The 11,770-nt window shown below is 55.8% G+C and overlaps 1 protein-coding gene across 1 annotated transcript; it reads right to left on the reverse strand.

Moving 5' to 3' along the window:
• Nucleotides 1–1,778: 1,778 nt before the first annotated feature.
• On the reverse strand, nucleotides 1,779–4,918 carry Irx3 (iroquois homeobox 3). Its single transcript, XM_075976877.1, has 4 exons — nucleotides 4,246–4,918; nucleotides 2,955–4,077; nucleotides 2,705–2,771; nucleotides 1,779–2,227 (listed from the first exon to the last, which is right to left on the reverse strand). The coding sequence occupies exons 1-4, from the start codon at nucleotides 4,513–4,515 to the stop codon at nucleotides 2,173–2,175; spliced, it is 1,515 nt and encodes a 504-aa protein (XP_075832992.1). The 5' UTR covers nucleotides 4,516–4,918; the 3' UTR covers nucleotides 1,779–2,172.
• Nucleotides 4,919–11,770: the final 6,852 nt, after the last annotated feature.

The raw sequence follows: 11,770 nt of genomic DNA on the forward strand, positions 1-11,770 counted from the left end.
CTGTCAGTCCCGCCAGCCTCTCCACACCCATTTCCCTCCCATTGACGAAACTCCTCTTCCTGGGGGCTCCACCCAGAAGAAGACTTCTTCTGTGGTCACCAAGATCTCCTTTCCCCTGGGAAGTTTTCTCTTGCCCTTGGTAAAGCTGCTTGCAGAAGCTCTTAAGTCGCCGGGAGGAAGACATCTCACTCTTCTGGGAGATGGGAGGGAGTGAGGCAAATGCCCCACCTCGCGGAACTGAAGATGTTTGAGCATCTGTAAAGGTCTGGACATCCTACCTAAGAATGAGCAAGGGCAGAGCATCCTCTGCCGTTCTTACTCCACCGTGTGAGGCAGGCAGCGGATGAAAAAGGACCCATGAAAGGGAGTTCTCTGCCCTTGGCTTCCCCGGAAGTAAATAGGCAGCTAGTGTGGGCCAAAGCTAAGCCCCAAGCTGGAGAAGGGGCGTGGTTCTTGTACAGAGCTCTGGCCTTTGTCCTGGGGTACTGACTTCAAATTCAGATGCATGGCTTAAGAAAATGGAACTTGTAAAGGATCTTGAGCCTCTGAAATATCTTAGCAAATAGTATCTCAGACCTCTTCCTGGCTGTCCTTGTCTTTGCCAGTGGTCCTTCTCTCTCCCCAGGTCACTTGTGGTGCTGGCAGCTGGATCCTCACCTCATGGACCCGAACCCGCCAGCTGCCCTCGCGCGCAAACTCTCCAAGGTACACGATGTTAACTGTACCTGATCCAGACTTCAGCACTTCATACTGCCCAACAGTGCGCATGAAGGTCACAAACCCTGCTCTGCAGCTCCAATGCACGGCGTCCGGCTAGCCTGAAAATCTAAAGTTCCAGACAAGGGTGCCTCAAAGGTGCCCCCACCCCCACTTCGAACCCCAAGGCGTCTCTATCCTAAGCGTGACGCTCTACTTCCTAGCGTCAAAGTTGGGCGAGCCAGGCCAGCAGTGTCAAGTCGGGCTAGGGCAGCTTTGGCCGGAGAGGCCGGACGCCGAGCGTCCCCTACGTCCTGTAGAGGGAGCTCCAGCCCCAGGTTTCTCACTATTCCCTCCCTCCCCCCCACCGGACTCCTGCCGCGATCCCAACTCCAAAGGTGTCGGGATTAGACCCAAACCCATGCTGGCATCTCTGAAAGCAGCCCCTTCCCTAGCGCTCAGGGTAAAACGCCCAGAAGCACCCAGGGACTAAACGCCGCCTGGCTTCGGCCTTGGACTCCCAACTCCAGCGCGGTCACACGCCACCAAGCGGGAAGCGTGAGCACCCCGGCTTCTCCCGCAGATCTCCTACACCCTTGCACCTATAAGGAAGGAGATGTTGGAGAGGGACGCGAGGTGGGAGCGGCCTCGAAGTTGAGCGTGGACAATCTCTATACACGGGACTGAGAAACACCAGCTGTGCGGGGGCGAAATGGGAACAGGGAGGGAGATTCTTCTTGTTCATGCCCTGAGTTCCTGGAAGCTTCTCTAAGTCTTTCTGCTAAGTCATCAGAGAAGGCCCCAAGGCCCCACGGTTACTCCAGTGGACCCGCGGACAGAACCCAGTTCCCCAGCTCCTACTAGAGAGTAGGCCTCTTTTTCTCTTCGGACTCCGCCCTTTCTCTCGGAGCCCAGGGACTTCCATCGTCCCTTCTTGCAGAGAACCTAGCCTGCCTACCTCTGCGTGGACTACTTCCGCCATTGCTGTCCCCTGACCATGCTTGTCCTTGCTTGTGGGGATGGGGGACGCGAAAACACCAAAGAACCATCAAACAGATCGGTCCAGGTGGCAGACCCGCCGGTTATAGTCAAAAGTGGCAACAGCTCATTTATTTAGCCAAAAATAGATACTTTCTTGTACAATTTGGTTCACACGTATGTACATTTCTCTGTATATACAAAAAGAGTCAGACACGCTTATCTTCTCTGCAACTCCACCCCGCCCACCCCCGAAATCAACAGAACAAACGAACCTCACAATCTAATGTGGGGCAGTACAGAAGCGACCTGGGGAGGGCCAAGGGGAACCGGCTTTATTCTTTCTTTCGTTCTTTTTTTTTGTGTGTGTGTTTTTTGGTTGGTTTAGTGTTTCTTTTTTAGGTATTCATACACAGACATGCTTGCAAGTCATAACTATACAGAGCGATTTGGTTTTTTTTTACAATTAGTACAACGATTTAAAAATTGTTCAAAGAATTAAGATGAGGAGAGAGCTGATAAGACCAGAGCAGCATCCAAGTGGTTCTGGGGCCTGGAAGAGAGAGCGGAAGCAAAGGAAGCGAGATTTAGAGACTTAGAGCCTGCTGAGGTAGGGGGCACTCTACTGAGCCTAGGGTCAAGCGTATGGACTTATTCAGCCCTGGGTGTAATAACTCTAAACTGCACAGAAGCGATCAGAATTCGAGGTCGGGCCTGGAAGGAATTGGGCATCACGCAGGGTAGGCCGTGTGCTCCCGTGGCCTGTTGGCGGGGCCAGACTCCCTCAGCTCTGTACCCACAGACCCTGCTTGAGGTGCCCGAACTGAGAATGAAAAAGCGTCTTACGGGTCCACAGGAAGTGAGAGAAGAGTGGATTTTTTTGTGCTTTTTAGAAATAGATTCCCAGGGACGTTTCTCCCTTCCCCGGGTGCGGTGGGGGGAAGCAAATGGTTTCTGCCATTGGTTCTGCGTTTTCCTTATCATTCCTGAAGGGTCTCCCACTTTGGTTCCCAAATTCGGGGTCTCTTACCGCCTTGGCACCGGCTGGAAAGCTGTCTTGAGCAACTTTTTCTCCATTTCCAAGGCACTACAGCGATCTGTAGGAAACAAGGGGAAGAAAAGGGAGGCCTTCAGAACGCTAGGTCCAGGCCTCTAGGGCCGCTGTACCCGTTCTGGAGCGAAGAGGAAAACAGCTTACTTTCCCCAAACCCCCTGTTCTTTTCCTCTGGCCGAGAGCCCCACCAACAGCCTCCCTCTGTGTCCCACACTTCTGTGGTCACCTGTTCCACTCTCCGGCTCCGTGGGCCGAGCGTAGGCGGCGGCGGCAGCCGCCGGGTGACCAGCGGCTCCGGGAAGTCCCAGCAGGTGCTGTGGGGCCGAGCCCAACATGGACAACGGGTGCGGCCGCGGGCCGGGCGGCGGGCCTGGGAAAGGCCGGTTGGTCCAAGCGGGGAATTTGCCAAGCGGCGCCGAGACGAGTCTGTGTGCCGCTGCCGCTGCAGCGGCAGCCGCGGGCGAGAGCTGCAGCGTCGGAGGCGCGACGGCTGCCCCGGGAGGAGAACCTCCGGTTCTGGGAGGCGAGCGACGTGGGTTATCCGGGCTGGTGGCCGTTTCGGCCAGTGACCAGATCTTGGGTTTCTGCAGGGTGGAGGAGGGCGCTGGTGCGGGAGCACAGGGGTCCAGGCCCGAGGGTGGAGAGGGCGGAGATGGAGGAGCCCTGGCCACAGGCGGTGGCGCTGGGGCCAGGCTCAGGACCGACAGTGGTCGCTCCTCCAAGCCTTCGGAGCTATCGTCTGAGTCGCTATTTTTGCAGTCCGAAATGGGTCCTAGGCCGAAGTCCCCGTTCCTGTGCGTTGCCCCAGCCAGGGTCAGTTCCGGCCCGGCTGCGGCGCTGTCTAAGTTTTCCAAATCGATCTCCTCATCTTCCTCGTCGTCCGCCAGGCCCTCGCCCCCCGTGTCCTCCTCCCCAGCGAGCTCCTCCTCCTCCATCTCCAGCTCTCGTTTGCCCTCTTCCTCATCTTCTTCTTCGTCCTCCTCCTCCCGCTCGCTCCCATAAGCATTGCCCTCCTCGTCGGTGCGACTACGGGGCGCCCACGTCATCTTGTTCTCTTTCTTGAGGCGCCGGCGCGCGTTGGCGAACCAGGTGGACACCTGGGTGAGGGTCATCTTGGTGATGATGGCCAGCATGATCTTCTCGCCCTTGGTGGGGTACGGGTTCTTGCGGTGTTCGTTGAGCCAGGCCTTGAGCGTGCTTGTGCTTTCCCGGGTGGCGTTCTTGGGACGGGACGGGTCCCCGAACTGGTATTGGCCATAGGGGTAGAAGGCGGGGTGCGGGTGCGGGAATGCGGCGGCCGTGGCCGGATGCTGGACCCCAGGGCTGTCCTTCAACTCATACTGAGCGCCCTGTATGCACATGAAAAAGGAAGGGGACACGCGCGGGGGAGCGCGAGTGAGCTCCAGTCGTCGCAGCAGCCTCCACCCTCCCGCCGGGACCCTGGTTTTCTTCTGCACTCTCACTTTGCCCTGCACCCCAGCTCCAACCCCTCTTTCCCGGGTTTCTCCGGCTCTTACCAGCTGTGGGAAGATGGGCAGCTCCGTAGCGTAGGGCAAAAAGGCGCCGTAACCCTGGGCGGCGGCAGCTGCAGCTGCGGCCGCGGCGTAGGGTGCCCCGTACACGGACGAAAGCACGTTGGATAGGGACCCCGAGGCGGCAAGCTCCGAGGCTCCGGCGCCGGGACCGCTCCGGCCTCCCGCGCTGCCGCCGCTGCCGCCTGCGGCTCCCGGGCGCTCGGGTGGGTAGAGCGGGCGGATGTACTGGTATCCGAGCTGGGGGAAGGACATGGTGGCCCACGGGGCACCTACGGAATGGGGGCCCGGCCCCCGGGGCCGCCGTGCTCAGTGCCGCACGTTGGCTCCGGAGCGCATCGGGGGCTGGGCCGAGCCCGGGCCGCGCTGCCTCCCGCGCTGCGCTGCGCTTCGCGTTCGCCTATTGATCTGCTCCGCGGCGGCGGCGGCGGCGGCGGCGGCGAGGAGTCAGGTCAGGTCCGAACAGATTGGCCGAGATTCCCTGGGCTCCGGGCTCTGATTGACATTTCTACGGGGCCGCAAGCCCCTCCTCTCTGCGCCGTGCTCCCTCCTCTAGGCCGGGAGAGCCTCTCTGTGCCTAACACTCAGGTCTGTCCTCCTCTCCAGGAGCTGTGTCGCGCCTCGCTTCCTTCGCCCTCCTATAGTTTACACTCCCACCCTGTCCTTTCCACTCCCCTCCCCTCGCTGCGTCCCCTAGCCCCCACCCCCGATCGCTTCCGCTCCCAAGGCTCCTTGGCAGTCCTGGACGCTGGGAAACTGCGGTTCTTTTTCCTCTTTCCCTTTCTCACGGTTCCTTTTGCTCACCTCTCAGCTCTCTTCACTTTTTCTAATCTGACTCCTCTCTCTTTTAAATCTCTTTACTCTCTCATTTTCTCTTCCCTGTCCCCAGTCTCTGTGTCCTGGGCTAAGGCGACCTAAAGTTGAAGACACTTAGAATGCTGTGCTGGGGGTGTGCGTCCGCGTCAGTGTCTGTGTGTCCGTCCCCGCCCTTCCACCCCCGCCCTCACCCTTCCCCAAATCTCGAGTCTGACGTTGCGCCCTCTTATTCGACTTTTCCTCGCGTCTCCTCCTGGAGTCTCCAATCACCCGGGAGCCTTCTGGGCGAGGCGGTCTTCCCTCGCGAATACAGAGCGCCGGGAGGGGCGGGGCAGGACGGGACGCAGTCTTTTCCCGCCCCCTCCTGCCAGCACGGGGCGGGGGGGGGGGGGACCTAGGCCAGGAGTGGCGGGTTAGTGCAGGGTCACCTCTCCTCTCGAGTCTTCCAACTCCTCTGTTCTCAACCCCCTCAGCAGCTATAGTTCTGGGGTGGGACGGGACCCCGTACCTAGGCAGGCTCCAGGGCTTCGGCGGTGGTTCCTTTTGCAGTTCTCAGCTCCGGACGCTCTCAATAGCAGAAGCCGGCAGCTAAAAGGGCAGCTAAAAGAGTTTAGCATGCAGCCTGGAGTAGGGAGAGCTGCCTCTCCGAGCCTTTAAAAGACCGAATCTGTGCCGGGGAAACCCTGCAGTTTACCACGTTAACACCTCCGGGGTACCTCGGTGAGAATTCTCATTAGAAAGTGAGTTTGGCGCCCAGGTGGTCTTGTGGAACATGGAAAGAGCTGGAGCTCCTGGCTGGGGGTGGGGGTGGGGTGGGGTGGGGAGGTAGGGGAGGAGCAGAGAGCCTCACCGCGGAAGCTCTGGGAACTTTCCGAGAGCGCATCGAGAAGTTTCTGTGTTGGTGTTTTTGGTCGATTATGACCATTCATTTCACTGTCCCTTCTCCTGTTCGCCGAGGCCAACGCCAGTGTTTTCTTTTGGTGACAATTCCCCCTAGAGCAGAGGAGCGCGAGCATGTGGGGGTGGAGAGCAAGATTTTGGTTTTATGGTAGGGTAGCTAAATGTTTCATGGTAGGGTACCTAAATCTAACTTGAAATGATAATGTCTAATTGCCCACCTTCACGGATTACGGCGTGTAGGGGAAAGTCACACAGAAATTCCCGTAATAGCTGTGGCTCCTAGCTAAACGATTTAGACTGTGGTGGCGACCCACGCTCGGCCAGGCCTGCTGCGGGCCTGCAGCCCAAACAACTCCCGGGCTGCGATTCTTCAGTAGAGCAACGAGCCCCAGCTTAGAGGCAGAAACGCCAGTCCTGCGCCTCAAGTTGATCTAGGAATCCAGTCTGAATTCTGCCTTCATGGAGGATATCTTAGGGTCTGAGGTTTGTCAGTTCTGGTATGAATAGTTAAGTTAGGGAATGAAGATTTCTTTTGCCCTGGCCCTGGACTCCAGTCAAAAGTGGAGTCCGTGTATGTGTGTGTGTGTGTGTGTTACCTCGTGTTACATTCCATGGGCCTTTGTACCGACCATAGGTTCCAGGAGGTGCTAACTCAGAAAATTAGTGGAGAAGCACAGTTAGGAGAGCTACCTAAAGTTTAGAGTTCCAAGGTAGCATCTGGAATTTCCTTAAGCTGGTTCTGTGCAGCTTCTCCATCCCTTCCTGGCTCTCCTTGCCCGGTGCTGGAGGTTGCCTTTAGGTGAGCCTTGACCGTGGAGGCACAGCAGGGCCGGCACTGGTCTTCAAATGCTTTTCTCCAGCCTGATTCCGTTTCTGGTTAAACCTGTCATGGGAAGCCAGCCCTCAGCTGCTCAGGAAGGATCTTAGGGTTACAGAATCGAGGTGACATTAATTCCTAGGATCTTTTCTATGTGTAGGACTGTGAGTCTTGCCAGGCAGCTGCGAAGACCTAGCTACACGGTGGTGAACGAGAGTAACGGGGGACAGAGCCAGATTCCAAGGTGGGCGAAGGGGTTTTGCTGTATGTGCCTGGGTGAAAACACGGATATTTAATTCCACCCCCCCCCCACCTGAAGTAAAAGAAAAACAAAACGCAGAACCACACAACAACACCCCCCACACACACACACTCTCTCTCACACACAGGGGCCTCTGAGATGCTCCTTCTGCATTGCATTAACCACCTATCGACCTAGTTGTGCCCGACTGCGGGTGGGAGCGGGCAGGGAGTCACACACACACACACACACACACACACACACACACACACACACACACACACACACAGAGAGAGAGAGAGAGAGAGAGACAGAGAGAGAGACAGAGAGAGAGACAGAGAGAGAGAGAGAGAGAGAGAGAGAGAGAGAGAGAGAGAGAGAACCGGAAGAGCCAGGCTGTTCTCAGGAAGAACTCATGCAGACCGGAGGCGCCCCTGGCCCTGAGGGTGAACCTCTAGACCCAGAAATGAACCTAAGCACCTCGCTTAATTAGATCCCTTCAGGCATTCCAGGCCGGGGGCAGAAACAGCTTCCCTGTTACCCGGTGACCGACTGGGAAGAGCGTTGGCCAGGCCCTGAAATCCGCACTCCACGTATCCCCAGCGGCTGGAGTTCCAACGTGGCTCTGATTTCTCAGTAGGACCAGGCCAGTAGAACCCAGCTCCTAGACTAAACTCGTAAATCTGCTGTTAGCTGAACCTTTTCAAGGGATTTTTAATCCAGGAGATTAGGTCAGATTGACACACTCGCACGGAGAGCAAAGAGAAGCAGGTGCACAGGGGAGTTGATTGGGAAAAGACCTGAGCGCAACAACGCGCCGCTGGCAGAAGCTTCTCCAGCACCCCTCCTTCTTCCAATGGCCCCAGTGCACAAAGCCCTGCCGGCCCTCACCACAGATGCTCTCTGGTCTGGGCCCAGGGCGCCAGGAGCGTCCACGCTGGAGAACAACTGCGAGAGGTGCCCGAGGTGTACCCAGGGCCAGAGGCCCATCAGGTCTGGGGTCTGAGCTGAGCAATTCACGTACACCGGGAGCCACCAATCTCCATCTCTTCCCTCTCCTGGTCCAGCTTCCGATGTGCCCGCGCCCCCCATCTAGGGAAGCCGCTGCAGCCGGACCAGTGTTTAGTCCTTTCCTCCCAAAGTCCAGAGTCCCCCAGAGGCGGTGCGGGCTGGCCATCCTTCAGCATCCTGCAGACTGCGGCGTGCGCTCCCACTGGCTCCCCCCCTACCCCCCGCTCTGGGGTTACAGGTTAATGAAACGCTCGTTTTCCTCAGTCATTTGTTTTGTTTTCCTGCAAAGTTCTGATAAGTAGCTAACCAACGAAGCTTGTAATTACAATCTTACAGAAACCGGGCCGATCTGTATATAAATCTCACCATCCAATTACAAGATGTAATAATTTTGCACTCAAGCTGGTAATGAGGTCTAATACTCGCGCATGCGATAATCCCCTCTGGATGCTGGCTTGATCAGATGTTGGCTTTGTAATTAGACGGGCAGAAAATCATTATTTCATGTTCAAATAGAAAATGAGGTTGGTGGGAAGTTAATTTCTCTCCGCTCTGTGAAGCGTAGACAAGAATTTAATGATTTAATTACAGTTGTAAGCCCTTTCCATGAGACTTAAATTGAGCTGAGAATATTTTTTTCCTTTTCTCTCTCTCCCCCTCTCTCACTTTCGCGTTCTCTTTCTCTCCCCGCTATTAGCAGCCACACGGACTTGCAGATGCGTGGCCTGGCTTAGCGCCGGGAGGAATTCACATTTGACTGTGAATCTGGCCTCGGAGCATCCCAGGAGGCACGGGCCGGGCGCCGCCACGTCTGCCGTGCAACTCTGACTGAGCCCTGTAAGCTGTCAGGGCCTCGGAGGCTGTCCCTTGGTCCAGAGACGCCACGGGAAACTTTGGGGTAAACTTTGTAAACTTCTCTCCTGGCTCTATAGAGAGATCGCTGGTCGGAAAGGCTGCAGCGGCGGCGGCAAGGGTCCCAGGCCGGATTTGTGCACGGTGGAGCGGGCCCGGTCGCCCCTAAAGGAGCGCAAGGTTCTCCAGCGGGCCCTCCGTACTTCTGAACCTCCCGGACCAGGACCTCTGCCACCGGCCTTCGCCGCGGCTTCCGGAATCCCAGCATGGATGGAAAACCGTGGCCCTGAGCGCGAGTGGTTTTATTTCTCTTTTCCTCTGCAGTATCATCCCGTTTCCACCTGCGCCGAGCATTTCCGCCGTTCTCCCTTTTTTTTCCGTCCTATTTATTCCTCGCATTTTCTGTATATTTAATTTCCGGGGTTTTTATTTTTCTCGTTTTGGACTCCTAATGTGTTCTTTTTGATTTCTTTTTTTTCCCCTGGGTCTTTTTTCCAACCCCCCGTTTGCATCTCCCCCCCTCTTTTCTCGGGTTCTTCTTCTTTTTCCCTCTCCCTATCTTTCATTCCGATCCGTGCTATTTCAATCTTGGTCTATCCCAGGCTCCCTTCTGCTGGTTTATTCTCGGTTCCTTTCCTCTACAGAGTCTGTCCCCTCCCCCGCCCATGGATCTGCTTCCCCGGCATCCCCTTCTCATCCATCTTGGGAGATGAATATGTCGCCTTATTGGATGCGGAGGCCAGAGCAGGGCGATGGGGCTCGGCCAACGTCGCACATTTTCTTCATGCATATTGAGAATATGGTAATGAGCGCGTTTGCATTGTTGCATGGAAATGATGCGTCTCCCTCTGCGGTGCCAAGTGGGCAAGGTTGGTGTGGACCCAAGAGAGGCCGGTCGTGGGCACCGGGCCTTGTGGCCCTAGTTACCCACTGGGGTACAAGGAAGTGACCTCACGAGCGCTCTGCTCGCCCTCCGCCTGTTCTGGCTTCCACAAAGGCGCCGTTGCCCGGGCTAAATTCTGGTGAAGGGAACCGAGCCTGGTTCGCCGGGTTGTCGCGTCCCAGGTCCACGGGCCTCGGAACCCTTTCCCGGCGATCAGAGTCCTGTGAAGGAGAGCCTGACTGTATTCTCTAACATTTTTTTGCGACTCCAGTGACCTTTCTGTTAGGATGAAACATAGCCACACCGTTTGACCCGCACCACACGCGTCTTCTTCATCCTGGGGTCGCATGGGCATCACTTGACCCTGGCAGGTTGACTCAGCAGGCTGTCTGAGAGACCCACTTCTTTTCTAGACTTGGGCTCAGCGACCACGAGGCTGACTGCCAGTTAGCCAACAGAAGCGGCCCCTCCCCAGGCCAGCCAAGCTTAGGTGAAGGGGCCCAGGGCCTTCAGAAGGGTGATGGCCCGCTGAGACAGGTCAGGCTCTGCTTGGTGCTGGGCAGGGGGGGCGGGGAAGAGATTTATGCTCGCTGGGAGCTCTGGGGCCCACATCTAGCAGTCAAACCCCACAGCCCTCCTTCGGGACATTTTCCTGCCTCCTCTTTGCCTACTTCCTTCTAGGGAAGTCCCTAGCGGGAGCTCTATGAACCGAAATGCATTGTGGAAAGGCAGCCATTGTCAAGGGTCAGGTTTCTCAACCTTCAAGCATCCTGCCAGCACCTCTACCGGCAGGGACCGAAGATTTTTTTTTTCCTTAAATTTGAATCAAAACTCAGATGCATCTGTTTGGGAAAGTATTTGATCCTTCTATCACTTCTGCAAACTGGGAAGGAGCTGTAGGCAGAAAGGAAATCCAGGTAACAGTAAACCATGCTCCCGAGCCTTGCCCTTGCTTGGGGTTCAAGTATACCTCACATCATTAACAAACGCTGGCGCGCGGCGGGGGGGGGGGGGGGTCGGGAGAGGGCACGGTGAGTAGTGACTCTAAGAAGAAACCAGAGCGTGCAAAGGGAATGTTTCTTCCTCGGTCCCCCTGTGAGCTAAAATGATGTCGAGGGTCTCCAGGGCTGCCCTAGCTTTGGATTTGCCCGCGTTACTCCTATAAAAAGCAAATGTGAAAATTTGAACGCAAAACCTTACCATGCTGAGTTATTACCATTGGATAATCTCATTAATCGTTCTCAGGCAGCACAGCATTGAATTCTCACCATCCCCAGGCAGACTGTGGAGAGCCCACACATGATTGTGTAGGATGTGTACCTACACACCTCCAAGAGGAAAATAGGGTACTGAAGCTACTCCCTCCTCCAGGTCACCAAGCCCCATGTCCTGGTTAAGGCAAAACAAAACAAAAAAAAAAAAAACCTATTTCTCTAATCGGTACAAAAAGTTGAGAGGATGATCCAGTCCTTGAAAAATTGGAAAACTGGGGCTTTGGGATTTGGAAAAACCTGGAGTGACATTTTTAACTATTCCCTCTGGGGAATAGAGGGTTGGAGTCTTTGAGGGACCTGGGAGGAGCAGCCACTGGATGGATTGTAGAGCCAGCGGACCCCAGATTCTATCCCTCAAACTCCTTGCTCTTTACCAAGTCCTTGGATTGGGCGGGAGCAAAAACTGGACCGGTATCTAGGCTGCACTACCCCTGCTAGAGTCCCGCTTGTGGGAGGGGAGAGGAGGACTGGAGTTCTAGGCCTAATGACGGGTGTCTGAAGAATGGAGAGATTTCAGAAGTTTACCACATATGCTTCTCCTCATTCCCACCCACACTGTGGGACTTCCAGATTCTTCAGGACACATGGCGGCGATGGTCTTGTACCTCTACGTTTGTGGTTAATCTCGGTAGTGACTTCCCCATTGATCAAATTTCTGAATGGTATTTTAAGACCACTCAAATACTTAGATCTCAAGGTTTGACACATTGGAAGGC

This window comes from Microtus pennsylvanicus, chromosome 6 (assembly GCF_037038515.1).
Source record: "Microtus pennsylvanicus isolate mMicPen1 chromosome 6, mMicPen1.hap1, whole genome shotgun sequence".
Classification (NCBI taxonomy): domain Eukaryota; kingdom Metazoa; phylum Chordata; class Mammalia; order Rodentia; family Cricetidae; genus Microtus; species Microtus pennsylvanicus.